Source organism: Falco peregrinus, chromosome 3, assembly GCF_023634155.1.
Source record: "Falco peregrinus isolate bFalPer1 chromosome 3, bFalPer1.pri, whole genome shotgun sequence".
Lineage (NCBI taxonomy): Eukaryota > Metazoa > Chordata > Aves > Falconiformes > Falconidae > Falco > Falco peregrinus.
The window spans coordinates 81290724-81315185 of record NC_073723.1 but is presented as its reverse complement, the minus strand read 5'-3'; the positions used below and the strand labels follow the sequence as shown (position 1 = coordinate 81315185).

The 24462-nt window shown below is 40.8% G+C and overlaps 1 protein-coding gene across 16 annotated transcripts in view; it reads left to right on the top strand.

The window, feature by feature from the left end:
- Positions 1 to 8443, top strand: part of IKZF1 (IKAROS family zinc finger 1) — a 70753-nt gene extending 62310 nt beyond the window's left edge. For all 16 annotated transcript variants that reach the window (XM_055798610.1, XM_055798611.1, XM_055798609.1 and 13 more), the window contains one exon: positions 3988 to 8443. In XM_055798610.1, the coding sequence (XP_055654585.1) occupies positions 3988 to 4694 (707 nt within the window). In that variant the 3' untranslated portion in view covers positions 4695 to 8443. The remainder of the gene's footprint in view (positions 1 to 3987) is intronic.
- Positions 8444 to 24462: the final 16019 nt, after the last annotated feature.

Genomic DNA, 24462 nt, shown 5'->3' with positions numbered 1-24462 from the left:
TGAAGATTAATTTTAAGTCTTTTTCCTATCTTTTTCTAATGCTTATAAACCAGATCATTACAAGATCTGGACAGGCTCTTGAAGCTGCCTTAAGAACCTGAAGATAGGAATAGAAGTTTCCTGTTGGGAAAGCATTTGACCACACTTTCAGGATTATTTTATTAACTTCCTGGATAACATCCAGGTCTGGGCATATTGGTGTTTGTGAAAGCATTTGTGAATAGTTGAGCACAGGCTGAAAAATATTCTTCACCCCTTCATAAAGTCTGTATACTGTTACAGCCCAAAATCATCATGGAAATAAATAAACCTAGTCTGAGAATAATACCCAAATTAAAAGATCTTTGGGTACATTCTGTAAGTGATGCAAAAACTTCATGCCCGTTTGCACCTAGTAGTTTTTGTCTTAATGAAAAAATGGAGGCTACATCTATATTGTTCTGCTTGGTAAGCCTGTACTTGGTAGTAGTTACATCAGTTTTGAGACCCACAGACAGTATTTTGTCAGCTATGTAGAGTTAGTCTTAAATAAATAAAAACAGGGGAGGTTGGAGGACAACATACACTCATATCTAGTTAGATTCTTTTATAATTCTCTGTGCATTCATTTTTGTCATTCTTAAGGAGACAACCAAAGAAAACAGAAATCTTTGAAATAGAACACATATTAAGAAGGTCTTCAGTCAAAAGTCAAGGCAAAAAAAGACCAGTTTATGGGACGGAAATTCCAGATATACCTTTTTCAGTGAGAGCACAAGGGTGAAAGGAAAATTGGTATTTCTGAGACAAGGAAAGGGGAATCTCAGCTATGTCAGGAGGTGCAACAGAAAGTTTGAAATGAAAGTCCAAGGTTATTTTCAAGTCCAAAGGCAATCAATTCCAGGAGGCAGTCATGGTTAAGAAATGCTTATGCTTATAAAAAAGGACAAAAGTCGTAGTAGTAGTTAGCAAAGATCTATCACCTATGTAAGGCAAACCTCATTCATTTAGACACTGTGGTAACTGATTGCATTCAGCAAAATACTAATTCTATGAAAGCTCCAGGAAGACCAGAAGTGTTAAAATTTAAAAGGTACTAGCAAGTATCCTATATGGGATGTATCCATGGGTGTGGACTAGCTTTTTCATTCTCCTTTTCTCTCTTCGCCCTGAGAAACAGCAAAGACAGCCAGTTTAACTATGAGTTTTAGGAGGGCAGAACTTCTTGTCAGTTATTCAGGGTGTGGTGTAGGAAGACAACCTAATGACAGCAGATATTTATGGAAATTTGCTAACCTTCAAACGGACGGACTTTCTGACAAGAAAATGCACCCGGATCCTTTCCTTTCCAATCCCCACCTGCTGTTTCATGTAATAGGTACATTCCTGATTAACACAAGGTTAGGCCGGCTGGTCAGGAGAGCTTTTGGGTAATAAAATATGTTTATTGCTCCTGTAGATTATCGTGTCATCCCAATCCCCGTGCTGAATTCCCAGGAGAAGGAACAAATGGCAGCCTTCACATAAGGGAAAGACTGCTGCTTCTCTCGGTTTTCTCAAGGCTACATTCATTACCTTTCAAAAGTGAGATTGTTCACCAAATTAAGCCAGTTATCTGTAAAATTCTCTCTGTATTCCAAACTGGAATAGCTCCCAGACCCGAAAGCAGAACTGGGCCATCCAAACCAGAGAGTGAGAACTGCAGGTGAGGTTGTCACGTTTATCATGTTAAAACAATTAGGCCGCAAAGAAAAGAGAGTTGTTAAAAACAAACCAAATAAAAAAGTGCCCACATGCATAGAGTGCATTTTTACAATTTAGGTATCTGCTGCAGAGACCTGAGCAATGCAAAGCTTGAAGTGCATCAAACCATTAGCAGTTTAATTTACTTATGCTCTAATAACCACAGAAATAAGCTATTATTTTTAATGAGTTCAAATATTACCTGCATTGCCCAGATATAGAAATGATACCTGCCTACCTCAAGTTTGTGTCTGTTTCAGACACTCTGCTTGGAAACAAATTTTCCTTATGAGCACTTGAACCTCTCAGTCCGGCTACCAACTAGTTATGCTACATAAATCAAATACTACCCAAAAAAACAACTATTAAAATTATGCCTTCTGTATGCCCAAAATTTCGTGTATAATGAAGACTTTTCAGTGGTATACAATGCCCATGGAATATAAATGATTTTGACCTCATATCCTCATTTTTTCCTCCTTGAGTCAAGGGTATACATTCATATTAGGAGAGTTCTTCTATTTTAATTCAAGAGTCTTTCACAACACCTATTTTGAATCTTAAGCCTCAAACTGCCTGAAAACTACAGCATTAGAAAGGGTAAATGTGGAAGAAAAAAGCATGCACCCCGGTAGAGGGGTGCTCAAATCGGCAGAGTAATAGGGAAAGGAAACAAGGAGAAGCAGAAGTTTGCACAGCACAGACAGAAGGGGCTTGTACCCTAAATCCCTTATGCAAACTTAGTCAATGCTCACAATGTTTCTTTCTCTGCTTGTAGAGCATGGACAAACTAGTATGAAACCGTACCTTGTTGGAAATGTAGACAGCAGGACTTTCTACACTTTAGCCCTGTCATTGCAGTGCTGTCAGCCTAGAAGTTTTCTGGGCTCTTCACTGACTTTGAATAGCCAATTTGGGTATCATCTGGGTGGGAGGTTGTTGATAGATTAATTTGCCAATCTTCTGGTAAATTTTCCATGCTTCTATTAGCATTTCTTTTGGAAAAATTGGGATTTTCCTAGGCTTACCAGCAAATGTCATGTTGATTAGGAAATGGTGACAGCACCTTACAGAGATGTTTATGGCTTTCAATGAATTTCCCAAGATCTGTATAGCTAGGAAATCCATCCAGACTGTAAAGAATGTATTATTGCTAGTCCCTAGGAACCTGTGGAAATTTTTTACCCCTTCGCATTTGCACAAATTTATTAGGGGCCTGATAACAACAGTTTGGAAGACTGTTCAGGTTCATAAAATCAGCATCTGTACATTTAAATAGTTTTTCTCACTCCTAACTTTCAACTTCTATATTTTGCTTAGTCCTATCTGTCCCAGAATTCTAAGAAATCGTAGTGATACTCAAGAGTTCAATATGAGAGTATCCAGCTAGAGATACATTAGTGCAGTTTGGTTTCAAGAAAATTAAGAGTCCCCCCCTTTACTTTTGGCATCCCAAGTCATAGTTGAAATTACAAGTAATAAGTAACCTTGCTCTATACAGGGCTTTTTACCTCTTAAGAAAAATACATTCCAACCGCATACACACTTAAATATTTCCCATGGTTCTTGACTGCTCCCGCAGATGGTAACTTTTTGACACAAAATCTCTAGGAATACGTGTAGCTTATGGTAATGTGTCTAACGTGGCTTATTCAAAAAACAAGGTGTGGGGGGGAGGTGGCAATATGAAAAGTTAAGGTTTTGTTGATTTTCCTCTGAAATTACATACAAGCACATTGCCAGTATGGATTATCCGTAAGAAATTGAAGGTCTAAAACTAAAACATACAATTTCCAGTATGGAACTAATATTTTAGGGGAAAATATTCGTAGTGTGCTTCGTGCTGTGAAGCATGAAGGCCAGGCTCACTGTGACTGTGCTGGTACATTGTCTTCCCTAACCACAAAGGCATGCCTCAGTTCACTGTAGGAGGTAGGCGAAGGAGTCCATTTAGAAAGGAGAGAGGATGAAGCACTCAATCTGTAGCTCCCATGAGTCCCCGTATAATTATGTCCAGAGTCTGTTTTCATCCACTTATTTTTCTAAAGACCTCAAATTATTTTGCAGATTAAAAAAAAAAGAAACACCAGCCAACCTACTTTATTATGACCAGCTCTGTTAGAGAACTATGAATACCTCAGGTGAATTTCAGAGGTGGATTTGATCAACTCTTTTCTTCCACGTGGCTGTTTTATTAATCTATGATGTTCAGTTCCTTAATTATGTAGAAATCAACCTCTAACCCCTGATTGTTTTTCACTGCAGGTGAGAAATGTCTTCCTGATCTTCCATATGATGCCACCACCAACTATGAGAAGGAGAATGAGATAATGCAGACCCACGTTATAGACCAGGCCATTAATAATGCCATCAGTTACCTGGGGGCAGAGTCCTTGCGTCCCCTTGTCCAGACACCACCAGGTGGTTCTGAGGTGGTGCCCGTCATCAGCCCCATGTATCAGCTCCACAAACCTCTTGGAGACAGTCAGGCTCGCTCCAACCATACAGCTCAGGACAGCGCAGTGGAAAACTTGTTGCTGCTTTCCAAAGCCAAATCTGTCTCCTCCGAACGAGACGCCTCTCCCAGCAACAGCTGCCAAGACTCAACAGATACAGAGAGCAATAACGAGGAACGCAGTGGGTTAATTTACCTGACAAACCACATAGGTCCCCATGCAAGAAATGGCATCTCTATAAAAGAAGAAAACAGGCAATATGATGTCTTGAGGGCAGGTACTGACAATTCCCAGGATGCTTTCAAAGTCATCAGCAGCAATGGGGAGCAAGTGAAAGTTTACAAGTGCGAACACTGTCGAGTCCTTTTCTTGGATCACGTGATGTATACGATCCATATGGGCTGCCACGGGTTCCGTGATCCTTTTGAATGCAACATGTGTGGCTACCATAGCCAGGACAGGTATGAATTCTCTTCCCACATAACTCGAGGGGAGCACCGTTTCCACATGGGTTAAAACTCCTCCGGCACAGATCTAGCCTCAACAGCTGCATTACTGGAGCTGCATGAGCCACAACAGCAACAAAGCACAAGTCAGCTGGACAGTAAAAGTAACAAGAGAATCAAAAGTTCAGCTATCTTCTCCCACAAGAAAAGATTTTTTCCTTTTGGTAGCATGCATTGCAACTCAGTTTTCTAATACTAAAGTTTTTACTGAAAATGTTTGATCACCAAAAACCTTTATTAATGTAAGTAGGAGCTTTTGTAGTTACATAGTTGAAAGCCCTTCCCTTAACTGATGCTTCTTGCAAACCTCCCTTGCCAAAACTGTTAACCATGCACAGGATGCACCACACGGATGAGGACGCAACAGGCAGGAGCGACCAAGCTTTCTCTCTTAACACCGTGAGTGTAGGGCTCTTACACCAGATGTATGGTTTTTGACTTCCTGGTATTATTTGACTCTTTTGGAAGATTAAACTCAGCTAAAGATGGAGGGCCCCATCTCAGATGGCTTCACAGGCAGCTGTGGTGGGACAGGACCCCCCAGCCAGAGGGTTCTGAGTTGCTTTGGTGATAGAAAGGAGAACATTTCCACCTGCAAGGGTGCTGCTGGTATTGACATCACGGCATGCCCTGTTTGTGTCACTAGGGAGGCAAGCAGGTATGTGAAAGATAGAAGAAACACCCTTGTAATATACTCTGTGAAGTATTAATTGCATTTAATGTATAGAAAAAAGGGTATTGTTGGCTCTTCTTTGAATAAATGTTTTCCCTTCCTATCCAATAAACCCCCACTTTTTGTTAAGCAACCCCTCCTCTCTCTGCATAAATGTTACAATGTATTTAATTTTTCTTTTTTTCTTTTTAAAGTTTTAGTTATTTAGAAAAGTATGATGTACAGTTGAGAAAAGCGCTAGCTAGAAATATATGTGGGGAAGGTCTCCTTATGCACATTTTTCATCTTTTAAATCTGCCTGGAAAATATCCAAAATCTCTCTCTTACCTATGAAAAAAAATCCGATTTTCTTGCACAGATGTACTCCTGTAGATTTGTGGCTTTACTTGTAAGTGTTGCACTTAATTATTTTTAAAGCACTGAGCTGAATTAAAACAGCCAGTTGAAATTTGTAGCTTGCTTTTTTCCTGGCACTTGCTGTTTAATGAGAGACCAGGCCCCACAAAGGTGCTGAGAACCCTGGCTTCCTATTCAACAAATCATTTCACCATGTGCTTTAAGTTACTTCTACTTCAGTGGAACTAATCTTAAGCTTAAAAAAATGGTGTTTTGCTGAATGGAGACGAGAGACTGCAGCATTTTGCGGAGTGCAGTGAAGTCCACCAAGAGCTTTTTCCATGGTGGCTTCTGCTGCATATACTCCAGTCAGCATGAAGACTTCTATGACAAATACATTTTATTTCCCCAAACACAATTGATATTTTTAAAAAAACACCTTTTTTTAAAGCTTCTACTTAACTTCCTCTTCCAAATAGTTCATTCCTCTCCCTAAACACCCTCGTATTTTACAATTGGGCAAAGAAGAAATGTTTTCAGCTGCATAAAAATCTGTTGGTGCTGGGCAACATTCATAAAAATAACCTATCTTATTAACTTAATTTATAAATACTTCCACTCTGCATAGTAGTGGATGTTCTGCAATAAACACAATCATATAACCAACAAGATTAGCAGTTACACGTTCTGTATTCACAAGTGCATGCAAGCACATACGCTTTTTACAAAAGAGATTCGATGGAACCATGAACGCTTGTAGCTAGGCCAGTTTGGCCTGATATGTGTAGCTATATTTGATATAAATTTCCTATATATACATACCATTACAAGCACGCAGAGTTCCTTCTTCTGCTTTCACTTTTGCAGGTGTAAGTCAGAAGCAACAACACTCAAGTTAGAGGAAAGATACTGATGAAATAATGATTACAAATATATGCTTTTACAATCTCACATCTTAGCTTTTCATGCCAACCGTAAGACATGTACTTCATGTGACACGTGGACACACAGGTATTTTTACATACATGTGTGCATACCTGTTTAGTAGCTTTGTCACCAGATGTGCATGTAGACTGATGCATACACCCGCAACAGTGAAAACAAATTACTAGTACACGTTAGGTAGCATAGTGCCTACAGGATGGCCAGTGACACCACCACCCCCCCAGAAATTGAGTAGTGTAAACTACAAGCCAAAGGTGATCCCCTCTACTCCCACATTATCAGTCAGTTGCCTTAGAAGACATTACTGCTTTTTGCCTTCCAGCCTGAGACACTGTGCAGGGGGTGGACACAAGGAATCATTGGCCACTTTCATGCATGCCCCAGCCACATTTTTTTCATCAACGCCTGCCGTGCCTTCAGCTTCAAGACAGGCTGTACGTGGCAGGTACCTGAGGTATTACCAAATATTTTGTACAGGGGTGACCTGAAGAGGACCTTCAAGCCAGAAGCTTACAGCGATGTTTGCTTTATTATTTTTTCTTTAAATAAACTTAAACGGGGTTAATTTTTTCGTAGCTGGTAGGGATACATTCAGCTGTTCCTACCCTTCCCCACTTTTGATTGATACCAACCAAAAGAAGGGACAGAGGAATTTTGCAGCCCTGCTGCAACATCCTGTGTGGAGTCAGATTTTGGCTGTATGGAAACATTCTGCTTTTATTGCTCTTACACCTCTTTCCTACTGTTCTTAGAGTTAGGCCACCACATACCCCATGCCGTAATTTTTTAAACATTTCATTTTAAGACACCGCAAGCTATAAAGAGGAGGGGGACAGAAGTTTACTCAGGTGGTTTTGTTTCTTTGCTTTTACCAAAATCCAACACAAATAAAGCCACATTAATTAACCATGTAGACAAGCATAGCTCCAGTGGAGTTTAAGACTGCCTTGAACTTCAGCTTTTAAATGTGATTTCTGATTACTGGGTAGGTTCACTGCCTTTGCAACATCTCTGTGCACACACGCACGTGTATGAGTTCCTGTGTTGCTTTTCTTGCTGACAAGCACATGCCTTATCTGTGGTTTTGTGTATCATTAATGTTTTATATACATACATATATGTATATATATATAAAATGGTTCATATGACATGATGATGCACTGTCAGTCACAGTGGGTTTGTTTCCTGGGTCTGGACTTTTCTTATTTATACTATAACAGAATATATTGATGTTGTCTATTAAACAGTACAGTAGTATAAGTAAGTATATTAAGACACAGTGTATCAGAGGGCATAGTCTAAAGGCAGGAGCAAACAGCATTCTCTGTTCACAAAGGAGCTTTTTTAGGTTTGCTTTTTTCAGGGGTTTGGTTTTTTTTGTTTTTGCACAAAATCAACTTCAATTTGTCTAGAAACAAGTGTTTCAATAATTTTATTTATGGACATATGCAAAGATGTCATGAAAATAGGATGTTGTGTGTGTACATCGAAACAAACTGTGCCCTCAGAAGACTAGTTTAGTATAATCTCCCTTTTTCTCTTTTTTTGCTATGGTGCAATACCCTGGTATGGTTTAGCTGAACCCTAAAACGAGTAAATATGGTGAATGGCTTTAAGTTTATATATGTTTCAAAAAAACTGCTTCCCAGCCCTTCCCCAGACACTGCCTTTTCTAATAGAAAAGTTGTATTTACACACTTTTTTTTTCCTGTGATTTTATATTGTAACTTCATTTTTCTTTAAAAACATTGTATTTAAAAAAAAAACAAGCAAATTTCATAAAAATTGGAAATGTTATTAAATTATGTCTGCGAAGTGAGATGTATCTTTTAAGAGAACATGGTAAAAAAAACCCAAACCCTAGAATATTTCTGTCACGCCTCTAGTGAGTGAAGAAGTTGTTCGGTACAGCTGGAGGCCCTGGGGGGGTGGGGGGAGGTGGGGACTGTGTGTGCATGGGGGCAACATACGGTGAGAGGCAGGTAGACAGCTCCATAGGCAGCGAGGGAGCGCTGAGCATCGTGCACGGCCTCAGCCTCTGCTGCCACACCTATAGCCTGCATCATGATGAGTTCATCCTTGCTGTCCTCACAACTCATCTTCTGGGGGGGTGGGGGTTGGGGTGGGAAAAGTCACGTTGTGTCTGTCACCTTGCACTCACCAGCTACATGAAACAGCCTTGCCAAGCCAGCTCCAGCTGAAGGTCAAGCTCTAAACTGGCTACCTCCTACCCAGCATGTCCCTGGCCACAAAACTCACCCAGTACTGCGAGCGGCTGACTTTGAGAAGGTTGCTTCCTTTCCAGCCTTCTCCTCCTGCCCTTCCCTCCCACCAGCCAGCCAAAGTCATTACAGAACACAATTACTTCTGCATGTAGAGTCATGGTAATTCAAACTAAAACACTGAGAAATTATGTCTACTCTTTGCCATAACAAAGGTGATTTCTCTGCGGGTGTCCCCGTTTCCTTCAGATTCCAGCACAGTAAATTTCACATCACATATTTAATGCAAACAAGAATCACTGTTTTGCTTAGAAAAAGCACCGTTTATAAAGTTTCACAAATATTTCTATTTATAAAACTGTATTATTATGAAAAAAATGAGATTATAAAAAAACCCCAAACTCTAATGGTATTGCAATCAATTCTTTTACAGGTTCCCAAAATCTAAATTTTCCTTAAATTGCTGTGATATGGTTTCATCATAAAATATGACTACTTTTCTATAAGAAGGAACCTTTTAACATCCTAATTCTTTTGTTCCCCATCATAGCTAGGTCTCAGTAAATGAAATTAACTACAAATTTCTATTTTAGCAAGTGACTCTTCTGCAAAGTAAATACAGTCTGTTCATCACCATCATCAACACAAAAATAGACCAAATGTAATGTTCTCAATCGATGTTATTAAATCCTTGAACTAAAGTAGAAATATCCGCAGATTTAAATGCAAGTTTCTGCACCTAAAAATCTATTCTGTGTATCTATCTGAGATATTACCTCTCAAAGTCTTTCTTAAAATCATCGTATTGATGGTTTTTTTTCCTACTCCAATAGCTTAATTAATTACATCAGAAACTGGTTAGGTGCCAAAATACAAATTGTTATACACACACACACAACTTATGACTACCAGGGGTGAGTATTTTCAGCCTCGAGTCCCCGAACAGGCTTCCCAATCTGTATATATGAGCATCTAAACACTGCTAATCTAATCTAATCTAATCTAATCTAAACAGTATTAAAATGTGCTCAGTAACCAATGTTTTCCTTGTCAGTCTTTGAAATGAAGACATACACTAAAACACACGAGGTTCTTTTAGTAAATGTCAAAATGAGAATTCGGAGCCAGACCTGGAGCATGTAGATCTGATAATCTCACCATTTCCTGTTTTTTCCGAAGGAGGGATGGGGGTGGGAATCGCTCAACATCTTATTTGGGGAAAAGGGGTTCAAAATGCTCCTGACTTTGCCAATACACTGAGGATATTGCACTGGTTTTGTCAGCTTGTGAGATGGTCAAAAATAAAGGAGAAGCTTTCACTGAAAGCTTCAAATTTCAACAGCAGCAACAATTTGGAAGCTGAAAATGTTGCAACTGGGAAACCAAAATATTTGATTTCTGAAAAAACTGTTCCTGCCTCTCTGGCAAGCCAGAGCTCCGTGGCATCCTTCCCTGCTATGGTCCAGCCAGGTTGTGTCCACCATCATGAAACACAGTTAACTTCTTCTCTGGAAGGAAAACGCTGCATGAACACAAATTCTGGTCCAAATGCATCATGAAAGACAAAAATCCCTCAGACCTGGCCTGCGGAAGGCACAAGAAGTCTTAATCTTAACAGGAGAGCCATTATCCCAGTTTTTCAATTTTAATTTTTGATGCTTTTTTTTTTTTTTTTTTTTTTTTTTGGCTGCACAGACTTTGAATTTTCAGGGCTGCTGAACATGCAATTTGCATTGAAGTTACCAGCTGCTGCAGACATGCAGTGTTTCTGAAATCCTGCCATAATTGCCAGAAGATGGGTATTCAGAAAACAGGAGGGCCAAAAACTTGCAGTTTCCCTGAAAAAGGGATGGATAGATGGGTGTGAGAAATCCAAATCCAGGCTTCAGACAGCAGGAGTTCATCACATTTAAGCAAAAAAAAAAGGATTCAGTCAGCATGGCTGAAACCCTGCTCTTGCTAAATGACCAGATCCCTGTTAACTGCAGTGAGACTTGCCGCAGTTAGCACTGCAACATTATTTTGTTGGTTTGGTTTTTTTTGGTTGTTGTTTGTTGTGGGTTTTTTTAATATAAGGTACGAGCTCACTGCTTTGAAGCCCATCCCAGGACAGGGAACAATTCCCAGTTTTATCTGTCCCAACCACACATGAACCGTGAGTGATAGAGGGCAGCTGCTGCTGTTGCTGCCGCTGGTGGCGGCTGCAAATCACACAAACCAACGCCTTCCTGTCCCTTGGGAGAGAAGTGAAGGTTCTGGTTTATAAGCAGTTAGAGAAGAAAAGAAAAAAAAAAAAAAAAAGAAAAAAAAATCTACACCTTGCAGCAGACAGTGAGCCTGGGGCTGGCAGGGTGAGGAAGTTAATCAGCACCGAGCAGGCTGTTCGGGATGAGGCCAAACAGATGGCTCGTCTCTGAAACGGCAAAACGGGAAGCAGATGTGGCCACCGCTTCTCCCCATGCATAACTGGGAACCAGCCGGTTGGTGAGGAAATTTGCATAACAAGGATAATTTGGTATCAAAACTGTCCCTAGAAGTGATCTGAATGGATCTGGGCACAGTTGACAGTTTTCACTTCTTGTTTCCCACTCAATGTTCAACCAGATTAAATTTTAATATTGAACCTACTGTTTGCCTGAGGTTGCTCTCAGCTATCTTCTAAGGAAACCCATGATGCAGGCAGGGAGGGCTCAGCAGGTCTCTGCTGAAGCTCTCGGGGCCAAGACCCTGATCTCTGCTCAGTCAGCTGAAGTTCCAGTAGGCTCTGATTTTCAATTTAAAGTCCATAAAGTTCATATCATCCTATGTACAACCAGAAAACCTGAGCCAGAGCTAATGTCCTCTATTTGCACACGCTGAAATTCATAGAGCCTGGATATGGATATACTACAAGCCTGGGCTAACACCCTTTGTAAGCTCCTTACTACCAAGAGCAGAGCCAAGAGCCCCAGATGAGCCCAGCATCTCTCCCTGCTGGCCTGGGGGAGCAGGAGTGGGGGGACCTCCACCTGCAAAGACCCACCAGCCTGTCAGAGCCTCTGCACCTGCCAGTGTTGCACAAAAAAACTTTACCGAAAAAACAGGGAAAATAACATGAGTATTGAGGGGGCACTTCAACACGTAGGTATGAGGCACTACACGAAGGGGTTTCTTTTTTCCTATTCCTCCCTATTTTGTCTCAAAGGACATAGTAAAGCCTGTTTGACTACATCTTTTACTTCACGGTGTTCCTGTTGCATTGACAAGGACAAGGACTAGATGTACTGCAGCCTTAATATAAGAGCTCTTAACATCAAGGGAGGTTCAAACCTGGATTCAAACACTCCAGTTTTGTTTCACTGATAGTTGTAGTGTACAAAAAAGGTACCTTCATCATCTTAGAGAGATTCCTGCGTGTATTCATTGGAGAAAATATAGGCTTATTCTCCACCTGCATTGAAGAAAAACAAGAGGGAGTAAATACTTCCTGAAAACATTTGTGGGCACCAACAGAAACATTGTTATATGAATTTTTAATTTTTTTTTAGCACAGCGTGTATGGATTTAATTCCCTATCTCAGAAATCCTACTCTGAAACATTCACAAACTATTTTTGCATCGCATCCAGTCACTTGGTTCTAGACTAATAATATATATAGTATTTTATTTGCATAGTCTAGCAAATGCACATGGGAAATGCACTTAACACACACATGTATGTAGGGGGTTTTTTGGACTCATTAAATATTCATACAAATTAGAATGATTACTTCTGCTTTGGAAACATCTGTCTTACTGTCCCTTCGTAAATGAAAGCTGGCTGAGACACAAGCCAGTTTTCTAAGGTCTAACGCTGATACTATGACAGTACCCAACAGAATTTCTATTGCAGTAACCAGAGTAAACCTGAATAAGTGAAAATAATCAAGCTGCTGAAGAACACACAGTACTAATAAACCCTGAAGTTCATGCACCTTACAGCATGCTGCTTCTCCCCAAGTCATGACTACGTTGCATTTAACTGACCTTAAAACAAAGACTGGATCCTGATCAGCAGAAAGAGTAGAAATACACAAGAAAAGCCAAAGTGGTTTCAGGAAAACAATGAAATGCATGTATTAATAGACTACAAAGTCTAAAATTAAGCAATTTCAACAAAATTCCCAAAGCCCAAACCAGGAGAAGGAGACTATAGGCATTTGCCTGCATTTTGTTAAATAGTTCTTGACAACTGAATCATAATCTGGTCACTGAAGGTAGGGGCAAATGTACCAGAAGTGATAGGAAGACCAGAAGGGAAATGAAGGGTGGTAGAAGATTGGGTGGAAAAATTAACACATCAAGTTCAGCAGTGAAGAAATTACTCTCTACCTAAGGGTTATTACCACAGAATTAAGAAAAGCCAAATCCAGTGCATTTCAGGGGAAAAAAATTCTACCATTCTTAACAGTTGCATGCCTTTTATAATGTGAAAGAGTTGGCCTCTTCTCTTGATTATCCTTAAATCTAAAATCGATTTATGAACTAAAACTGGTTTTTGTTTGGATTTTAGCAACTTCCTCCCCCTGCCAAATCCAGGCAGCCAACGCAGGTGTTCTTGCTACAGTCATACTTCCTTTTTTTCAGTACTTGACTGAAAAAGCAGAGAATCACATACTGTAAATCCTTTTTAACAATTCATGTTGTTATTCTTGTTTAAAATATATATCTCTTTACTTAATATCCCAGTCCCTGGAGACACACAGTTCTGAAGAATATCTGTTTTTGTTTCAAATACAGAGGTGTGTAGCTCTGTTGACTTGGCGGGTGGGAGGTGGGAGGGGTAGGTAAGATTACAATAAGTGAAAATTACTCTGAACCACAGGGGAATATAATTTCATACCATTATCTTTAAATTTATTCTATAGTTTCCAAAATCTAAGACACATTTTCTGAAAAGCTGGTAAACAGCAGCACTACTGTGAAACTATTACAACCTTGCCCCTTCCCTGAAAGGGAAAATGTAGCACAACAAAAGCCTAAAATTCCTTGTATAAGATCATGCAACGAGTTTTTGACAAAATCAGGATCGGTAGCCAGGTGTCCTAAGACTTGCTTATTCGCCAGCCACAGACTAGGCTTCCCCTTCAGTGGGTAGTAAACTCAGGAATCCATATTTGCAGATCCTTGCACTAACTCCTAAGAACTGTAAAAAGGCCACAGGTCTAAGAATTCAGGCTTCAGATTGCCTCAAAGCCTCTGCACGTGTGTGCATGCTCTATATGTGTATGCACTATATGTGTGTCTAATTCAAGCTATTCAACAAGTTATATATTTTTAACCAACAGTTGCCAGTTTTCCTTCCATGTCTTTGCTACTGAAAACATCTTCTGTTACCTAAATTTACAGAATATTTTGACCAAACAAACAAAGATACACAACCCTTTCCATGAGCAGTTGTTGAAGTTAAGACAGCTTTTGCCTTACAAAACGTCTTTAAGTGATGCACAGGTAAAAAGGAAAACAATATTGGGAGAGGGGCCCTCTGGTGTGGGGCACTGTGGGCCCTCTCTCGGTTTTCCTACGGACACATAATGAGCTGCTCAAGTATCAGTCTTATGGTAACCAACCGATTTAACAAATTGGGATGCTTTTCTAAGCCTTAAAAACACAATGCAAAAATAATTTATTTACCTTCCAAGCTATCTTGGGAAAAATAACCAAAACCAAACAAAAAACCAACAGGGCAACGGTCACATGAAAATATTATGCTCCGAAGCAAAAATAAACCTGTGATGGCTTAATTAGCAGGCTAATTTACAACAGACAACAGAAGGCTCGCTGGAAACTTTGCACAAGTACCAACGTGCAAAATAGAAACTTCAGATAAGCTGTGGAAAGAGGGTGGGATTTCCAGAAAATAGGGAAGGACTTGTTACACCCTCCTTGTCAAATTTTGCAGGATCACCGCAGCTTCTCTGGAGAAGCAGTATGTTCACAGAGGGAAAGCTAAGAGCTTTCCTTTTGGTTCTGCTTCTCCTGCATAAACTGCTTGCCTAATTTCCTTTGCAATTAGAGAAATGTTTGACTCAAACCCCTATCCTTTCCACACATTACTGTGCTGTGTACTTTTGCTACTAAGCCTCTGGTCACTTCCATAATTTTGTGTTATGAATAATATATCGATACCTTACTTTTTCTCAAACCATAGGCTGCACCAACACTAAGCAAGGTAAAGTCACCAGGGCGGCAATGTGAGGATGGTGCCGTCCAGCAGCTCCCAGCAGAGTCCCTCCAAAGGCGTGCAGGGCTGGAGGGACAAGTCCCTTTGCTGTTCCATGCCATGCCAACATGGGAAGTTACACAGCCCAGCCTTCTCAGTGCTTTCTGAGGTCATACTCGGAGCTTTTTCTCCAGAGAAGCAGAATAAATGCTTCGTCATTAGTAGGCAAGCAGGATCTTGCTTTCTAAGCTCTCCCATCACGACTGCCTCCCGACTACAGGTCAGTACCTTCTCCAGAGTATGCGCACCCAGCACCTTCAGCCTGTGACGTGCCCAGGGGAAGCCCATCAGCTCCTCAAGTGTCCGAGCTGCAGCAAGGGCATGGGACTGTGCAGGGGGAGGGTGGGCAGCACCCCAGCCCCAGCCCTGAGCCATCAGACAGCTGCCTCGGGGCCACTCATCTGCCCACGGTCTAAACCAGGTGCCTCGAGACACCCCATCTCCTCACGGGGGATGTACTCAGCCCCACGGCATACCTTGACAAGTTGGCTAGCGTGTAGTTAGCAAGGAAGTACCTAGAAGAAACAAACACACAGAGGTTTGGCAGAAGTGGGGAGGGGAAACTAAATTTACACAATATTAAAAATATTGGGGGGGGCAGTAAAATAAAAAAAAAATAACTTCTTCAGAAAATTGCACTTGTCTCATCCTGGGCTTCTTTGGACTAAGCCAGCCTCTGCACCAGGAAAACACTGGGAGGAATGAAGGCTGATGGGAAAAAAACACTGGCTTTTGCAGTTAGCTTTCTAAAAAGTTTTATTGCAGTGATAACAGGAAAAGGAGAAAAAAAAAAAAAAGAAAAACAAAAGGAATAGTAAAAATGCCATGTACAATCAGCATCCAAAAAGTGGGCCTGGAAACTGCTCCTGTGAAGATGGATATTTCAGAGAAGGGATTATTAATTTTTTTTTAAACAGCTACTTTTCTAAAAGAGGTAGTATCATATTAGTTTCAATTTTAACTATATATCTGGAAAAAATAAAATAGAGATTTTGGATTGACTTACGAAAGTCTCGAAATACTACACAAAAAATTCCCAGACACCACAGAGTATCTCAGCCTGCTTTAGACACAAAAATTCAGTGCAGGATCCAAGAGTGCACCTCTCTCCGTTCCACAGGCAGGACAGCTATGTTACAGGGCATCATCCCAGACACCAACAGGAGACTCCCCAGTGGTCACCCCTAGCAAGGTTTCAGTAGCAGCATGTCCAGACCTATAGGACAGAATGAGAGAGATGTTATCAACATTTCCTCTCTCTTCCCTCAGACGAGACTGGTCTTTAAAGCCAACGGTCCCTTGGAAAAAGGGAATTGCAGCGGCACATGGCTCCCCCCACAACCATCCATGCCGCCACTCTGTGCCGTCACCTTTCTAGGGCTTTGCCAAGCAACACTACCGTGTTGAAGAGAGAATCTGTAGTCCGGTAATATTTTGGTTGAGCAAAAGGCATGGCTGAAACAGGCTGCCTGACTCAAAGAGCATACGCTTCCTGTTGTTGGCAGAAAGTGAGACTTCGCGCTGTTCCCCCTTGCTTCCTTTAAAAACAGTGCCAGGAATTGATGTAAATGGGCTGCCCTGCCAAGCATCTGACCCGCAAAGCAGGGAAGTGAGAAACTGTAGGACTCCAGAGGACAGAGCAGTAGTAGCCACATATAGCTCAATATATATGTTTTTTTAATATATTTGATCAATGATCATGGATGGCATCAGCGATTTTCACTGAGCGCGTGCTCAAAGGGCTGATGTGTTCAGCAGCTCCAGATAATTCTTTCTCCGGAGAAACCAGTCAAGTGGTTTCTTCAGTCACAACTGTCTACAGTGCTGACCACAGAAGGGCATGTCTCACCCTGCCCAGGCATCTCCCTCAAACGTTAGCAGAGGGATCACCCAGAAAGTTCACTAATCACCCAGCTGGTAGGAGTTCTGTCTTCTGGGACTTCTGTCAGGTGGGACAGGAGAAGGTCCCTGCAATGCTGGGCTAAGAGTGGTGCCAGATGTTCAACCCTGTTACAACAGCACTAATGATTTTTACTTGCGAGGCAACACGAGGACAGCAACAAATGCCATTTGCTATCAACCAAAACTCAAATGATTTGAGACTGTTGAATTAATAATTGGACCGGGCTCCTGCTACCCACCTGCTATGTGTCCACATTTCAATGCATTCTCAGGGTCTTCAGCCTGGGAGACTGCTCATAACTGCTCATTTACTCACCTGTTAGAACTCCCAAGATCGAGGCCCAGTTTCAACACAAATACACTGTATTGGGATTTTCACCTCTTTTCCCAACCCCAGTGTAACATTACAGCCTGAGACACACAGTAAAATTAATCTTTAAAAATCCTGTCTGTTAAATAGAGAGTTCTAGAAATGTCAGGCTGTTTTCACTGCTCCCTCCAAAAAGATCTGAAAAATCAAAGTCTACCCAACGAATCAACAATAATCCTTAATAAAATGCCAGTAACAAGTCATTAATACTGGATGATTTTTAGTGACAAACCAAGGAAACGTAACTTTTGATTACCCTTGGGCTTTCCTTAAGAAATTGGGTGGACTTCTTTGGGAAAAGATCTCCATCTGGTGGCAGGCTATAAAAAAGATCAAGTCAACACCACAGAGGCGTTACTTTCACTTGAAAAGGCTGCCGTTACTGTAAGTGAAGTGGATTTGGTTTTTAGTTCAATTTTTTTCTCCATAAATTTCTAAACCTTATATAGGATCAACTGAGCAAAGCATCTTTTAGCCTTGCTACGTCTGTCCTAAACGTGTGTCTAGCAAAAGCATTTGAGCTCCTCTGGCTCCCGTACCCCATCACACACTTTTTCCTGCTGAGAGTGCTGTAGGAAAGACATCCCCAGCCTGTGGATGCTAAGGAGCAGTACCACTGCCACCCGCACCTGCAGGCAGATGTGTCCAGGATATTAGGACTCACCTACAGATGACTATATCCCTTGAGAGTGAAATAAATAAGGCGGTGCTCCTTTGCCACTGCTGTAAGGGCAGTAAGATTCTTAAAAGATGTCATTTTTTATGGGGATTCTTCTGTATAGATAAAAGGTAGCCTTTCCTGGTATAAATTACCCCTACTCTGGCGTCACTAGAGGAGGGGGTTGTACTGCTGTAACTATCTGGGGAGTTGTACTACCATAACTATTTTAAAAGCACATGAGAAATAGCCTTCACGAATGAGACTGCAAAGGAGCAGTCCCCAGCATGCTCAAGTTCGCCCCTTCTGAGACACTTACAGACAGAGCATTAGTATATATATTTTAGCAGATGACAGCAAAAGTTTCTGAAAACTTGTTCTTGAAGTTCTCTTGCGTTTCTTTGGTGTAAAAATTCTGGCTTTTTAATGACTTCAGATATCACAATGCTTTAATTATCACATTTGATTTTTCTCAGTCAGCTATAGGATTCACCGTCATATGACAGTAAGGCACCATATTAAGCAGGGTGGAATCTTTTAAGTTTATCATTAAAATCACTGCAAAAATCACGAGGGACGTTCAGAAAACAACAGACTAATCACAGAACCTGGGACAAATTGCCTATTAACTCCTCCCTTGTCACTGCAAGCCTATTTTCTACCTCTTCCTTCTCTCTTCTTGTAACTATACCAGCCCAGAGTTTCTGTGACCTTCTTGAAAGTGGAGTTTGTCTTTTTTCTAATTTTATGACATCACTGCTAAATGTATGCTTTTATATAACATTATCCCATGAACAGATACGAAGAAATGTATCATTGCTGAAATAACTTCAAAGTATACATGTCTATTTGCATCTTTATATGTAATCAATTCTACATGTAAATCAATTTCCCCACAACACGTCTCCATTTTCTCTGTCAATTCTTTACGAATTTTACCCTTTTTCAAGGGGTAGCTGGCACCAGAAAAGCTTGCAGAAAGCAGCTTCCAGAGTTCATGCCTTGTCTGGAAAAAAAATATCCAAAACTCAAGAAAAATCACAAGTTGCTATGACTGTGCTTCTCATGGCCATACTCTTCACTACAACAGATATATATCCATTCTGTAGCATAAATAATTGGTATGCAAGAAATGCAATATATCAAGAGTACTGAAGCTCCCTATGTCAATATTTCACACTTCTTATTCCTTTAGTTTTCATATTTGGAAAAAAAATCCATAGGTGAAGTAATAACGAAGGCCAAAGTTCTCCTTCAGAATACTGAATCAAGTATATGAGCACAAGCTATTTCACGACAACTCTTGTAAGAAATTTCATGGGTTACATCAGGTCTGCAAGGATAAGCAGCCACTGGTTGTAACTGGCACAAAATAAAATTATTTATTTGGAAAAGGAGAAAACCGACTTGTAGCTCTTCACCACCACTCAGTAATGTTTCCAGCTGGTGACACCTATTAATCAAAATGATTCTGTGTAACAGGTTTAGGTGGAAGGACCATTCCAACTGACAGAGACATCCTTTCCTCTGGCTGTAGGTAAAAAGTCACCAAAGACAGTTTTGCTAATATCAGTAAATAGAGTAAAAAAAAAATCACATAAGCTACTCTAAATTTAAAAGTAGAACCTAGGCAATTTTATCTCACATTACATTTTAAGCCACAGTACAGAACTCAAAACCTGTAAGAATTTGGTAGAAATTTTCACAAGCCACTGCCTAGGACTTTTTGATCCAATTCTAGTAAAAAAGTCAGTATTACCTTTTTTTTTCCTGGCGGTAAATACACAATTATTCTAGATGGTCTTTCAAAGCAATGCGTTAGCAGACCCACATTTAGTTTCATGTGCCCAGGTGTTTCCACTTTACAAAGCCCAGTGAGAATTTCAGATTGCAGGATTCCAGTTCCAAAAGCAGGCAAACTAATCTGGAACTGGAATTTTCCATTGGCATAATTTAAGGAAAGCCTCAGATCCTGGAAGCTTTTTTCATGTGGCTTTGGTGGAAAGCCTCAGAACAGTCCGGCTGTATTTCTAGCATGGATGTTTGATTGTGCCGCATACACCGATAGCCCAAGGAAGACGTGGTACGCTCAGGAGTATGACAGAACACAAGATGCCACTCTACCCCCGAAGTCTACAAGTAACTTCAACTCAAACACAGGGGCACTCTCAGGCTTAGGGTGTTGTTAGGGAATGTGAGAGATCACCTAAGCTGCGCACATCCAAGTCAGGATGAACTGCGTGGTTGTGATGCTACAACCAAATCCACAGCAGCAGCCTTTCCCCTGCCTGAGCCTGCACAGCTGAAGGTTCACCTTTTTCTGGTCCCCCCCTCCCTGCCCAGCTAGCAACTCCAGTCGAGCCCAGCTGGATAAATGGCAGTTGTTCTCCTTTTCCCCAGTAACCTACAGTGCGGAAGCACATCTCTTTGCCAGCCAAAAAGCAGATTCAGTATCTTTTCAGCACCCCTGCAGCTGACATTCACTTTCCTTCACCCTCAGCTTCTGAATGAGAAAAATACCGCCTTTTGCTTTGCTGCTGCATCTTCCTCTGCCAAAGAAAACAACTTAATATTCCTCTAGAACAGGTAACATGCCTTGGCAGTATGGGAAAAAGAATACAGGACATTGTCTTACCTTCTGTGAGTCTTTTACAACTCTTGAATGATAGTTTCTGAAGATACAAATTACTGAAATAATTGTAACACCAAGGCACAGTTAATTGTAAAACCATATTCAAAGTGCAGCTATAGACAAGCAGCAAGGCCAGATCAAAGATTTCACAGGGGTCTTTCCTGCAGCAGTGTCAATGATTTCATTAGTGACATAAGAACGGAAACGTGAGGCTCCTCCACATAACTTTGCTGTTGAAACAAAGCTAAGACAGGAAAACACAGCAACTTGAGAACAACTTTGCTGAAAATTACCTGCAAACCAAAAAGGAAAAACAAGCATGCCCCAGCGAGAAGTTCCTCTACCTTCCACCCTGGAAACCACGTTCAGTCCTTCTGCTCTGCTCCAGCTTCCTCCCTGATCACTGATGAGCACTGCCCTGTTTGGGGTATCATAATGCAGGAGACACAAAGCCACAGAAGTGATCAGAAGTCTAATTGACAGGACATAAGAGTGGAAGAATGAAATTTATTTACTCTAGGCAGTACTGTAATGCCAAATGACAACAGACCTCAACTGTTTTAAGTACCTGCTACAAAGGGGAAATAAACATTTCCCCATATCTGTGAGCAATAAGGACAGGATAAGGCATGAAACATTTGCATTTAGCAACAGAGATGAGGCACTGAGGAAGAATTTTGCCTGTCTTCAAACTTGCTAAAGAAGATTCTAGGCAAGAAAGCCATTTTACTGATGGTTAACATGGGGTATTTATCAGACTGTGTTTGCATAGCAGCATACACTGTATATAGGAAGTCCAGTGACTGTATGGGTATGAACATTCAGTAGTAAAATGGTTTAAGTCCAGAAAGAGACCAAGGTTTTTATAAATACTGAATGTCTTAATGAACAAACCAGGCAAAACACGCACCAGGAATCACAAAAATTAATTCACCCTACGGATACGAGAATTTAAGAGTCCTTTCCAGACCCAGAACTTTGTGATAATGCAGTTTTGGCTTCACATGTATGAGCCAAGATTATATGAATTTTCTGACCCAACAGGACAAAACCAAGTACTACACATCCATTAGTACTGCAAGTGCTTATAGCTAGAGCACGATACATGACTGCTTTTCTGCAGATAAAGAATGGTAATAGAATATTAAAAAGTAAGGCTGAGAGATCTAGCCTTTGGGAATTTTATCTCAGTACCTTCACTAAGCACTGCAGTTATGTGAATTGTTCTGCTGAAGGCACCTATGCTGGGTGTAGGCGTGAAGGGTTTTGTAGCTGGGGAGGGCTGCGGGGTGGCCTCCATGGGAAGAGGCCGGGGGCTTCCCTATGCTGGACACAGCTGGTTCCAACAGACCCACGGTGGAGCAGATATCCACACTGCAGCCCATGCCACAGCAGATGGATATTCCCAAAGAAACTGCAGTCTGCAGCGTGCCCACACCAGAGCAGAGTTAAAACATGAGGGGGAAGGAGCTGCAATGAGAAACTGCTACGTGCTGACTGCAACCTCCCACCTCCCTGAACCCCACGGCAGCCGGGCAGGAGAGCTGGGAGTGAAGTCAAATCTGGGATAGCAGGGAGGAAAGGAGTTGTTACGGAGTTAAGGGTTTTTTTCTTTGTCACTACCCAAATCTATTTTACCTGGCAACAAGTTAATAAGCCAAGTCAGTTTTGCCCACAACGGTAACTGGTGAGTGATCTCCTCGTCTCTCTCTCCCATCCTGTTTCCTCCCCCTGTGCCACTGAGGAGGGGGAGTGAGTCGAGGGGCTCCGTGGGCACCTGGCTGTTAGCCAAGGTTAACCAGCAAGAGTATCTCTTAGGGAAGAAAACTATTTGTGAGCCTTCTTTCAAAGCTCTCTCCCAAGACCAATCTTTCATTTAAATTACAAAGGGCTGTGCACTCATGAGTTTGAAGACCAGTGCTTTGTACAGCTACAGTTCAAAGCATCTTCTAAGTCTTAGTAAATGTACATGCCCACCAAGACCAATCCCTCACTGCCATCAAAATTACAGTTTTAATAGGAAGAGTGCTGGGGGTTCTGTTTATTTGGTGGCTTTTTTTTTCCAATGACATGCTGGCTTGGGAGTAGTTCCATAATTTCTATTAGAAAAAGAGAAATTGCCTTATTTCAGTAAGACAATCTTAACATGCTTTCAGAGACCTGTCTGGTTTGCATCCACTTGCCGTTAGCAGACGACAATCATTGCCGCTCCATCAGTTTCTTACCTAGTTGTGCGGGCAGAGTTTTCTGTAAACGAAAATTCATCTGGGGACTTCATACTGCTCTGAGACAATTCAGCTGACTCAAATACAAGACGCATTGCGAAAATGAAGAGTCTGAATTGCCTTGATTATTAATAAGACCTCACTTTTCCAGGACTGCAGTTATTTACCTTTAAGAGAAACTAAGAGATTGTCCACCAAATGTTACTGAACCACAAAACCAGAGGAGAGTCCTGCATTTCTTCTTACAAAGTTCAGCCAGCCAAAAGGAATAAATAACGAAGTACACAGGTTTCTGCATACACTAAACAGATCCATTAAAGTGGATTTATCTGCACCATTTCCCTTAAATTACAATCATGCCCTACTTTTGTGCAATTTTCTGTATTTTGTGAAATTATGTTACCAGCGATCTAATCTCGTTTGGTGGGACTGTTATAGCAGGTTATGAAATACACATTGGGCTAATATTGGAAGTCCTGCTGACTTGTGAGTCCTGCAGCATAACCTGAATATTGCTGGATGGCTGGAGAGATAGTCATATTACCTGCATCATTACGAAAAAAAAAGAAATAGAATAAACTTTACCTAATGTTCCCTTTCAAAATTTCTGTGTTTTCTAAAACAAAAGCATGTTCATGTAATTCGAGAGAGTGCTAAGTAATTAATAATGTAAGTAGGAGGAAGAATACTCCTGTCTGGTGCTATGGTTCTGCCTTTTACCCTTTCACAAGTTCCACTTTGCAGGAGAAAAAGAGAATGGCACAGCACTTCTCTCCCAGTCCTTGTTGTCTTAGGAGGCTTTTTATTCTTCTGTCATTATGTGCATTCTCTCTGGTCCTTTCAGTAGAGCCATTTCCATTAAAATATGAATATTCAGATACGCAGATGAGCACAGTATGCTCACACAGCACACCAGAATAATTCCCAGCATAAATAAGACAATTATTTAATCATACATAAGGGTTTCATTACCCTTGAGCAACCCTTAGGTTTTACTAAACAATTAAGATTCTCTGGGGTTTTCATTCACTTGCCTGAAAAGAGATTTTAAAGAACATGTTTTCATCAGGCTTGGAGAGATGTTTGGAGAGCAAAAATCATACCTAGTACATGTTTTTAGCTCTCCAGTACTAAATTTGTAAAAGCAGATTTAATCTCATAATCTTTACCCAAGTGGCACAAAAGTCAATCAGTTTGGACCACAAAACACAATTGTTCTGATGAAATAATTTAATTATTCTACTTTCACTATTTCAAAAATTAAGATAAATTCTTATAGCTGAATTTTTACACCTTTACAAAACAATTTCTCTTACTTACCAGGTTTTATTGAAAACATAAGCTAAGAATATAACTCACTTTTTTTTATATTTAAATGACAATGAGCTCTAAGAAATGCAGTCTTCCAAATTACTCTGAGATCAAGGTTCACTATAGTGTCACAGCCCCCGTAGCTCCCAAATGGCTTCAAAAATGCCAGCTAAACAGCATTTATCCACTTTTAGAAAACTCTAAGTAAGACTAGCTTTTAAGATCTTGCGTGTTGCCCAATTGGAGAAAAAGCGCTTTAAAGA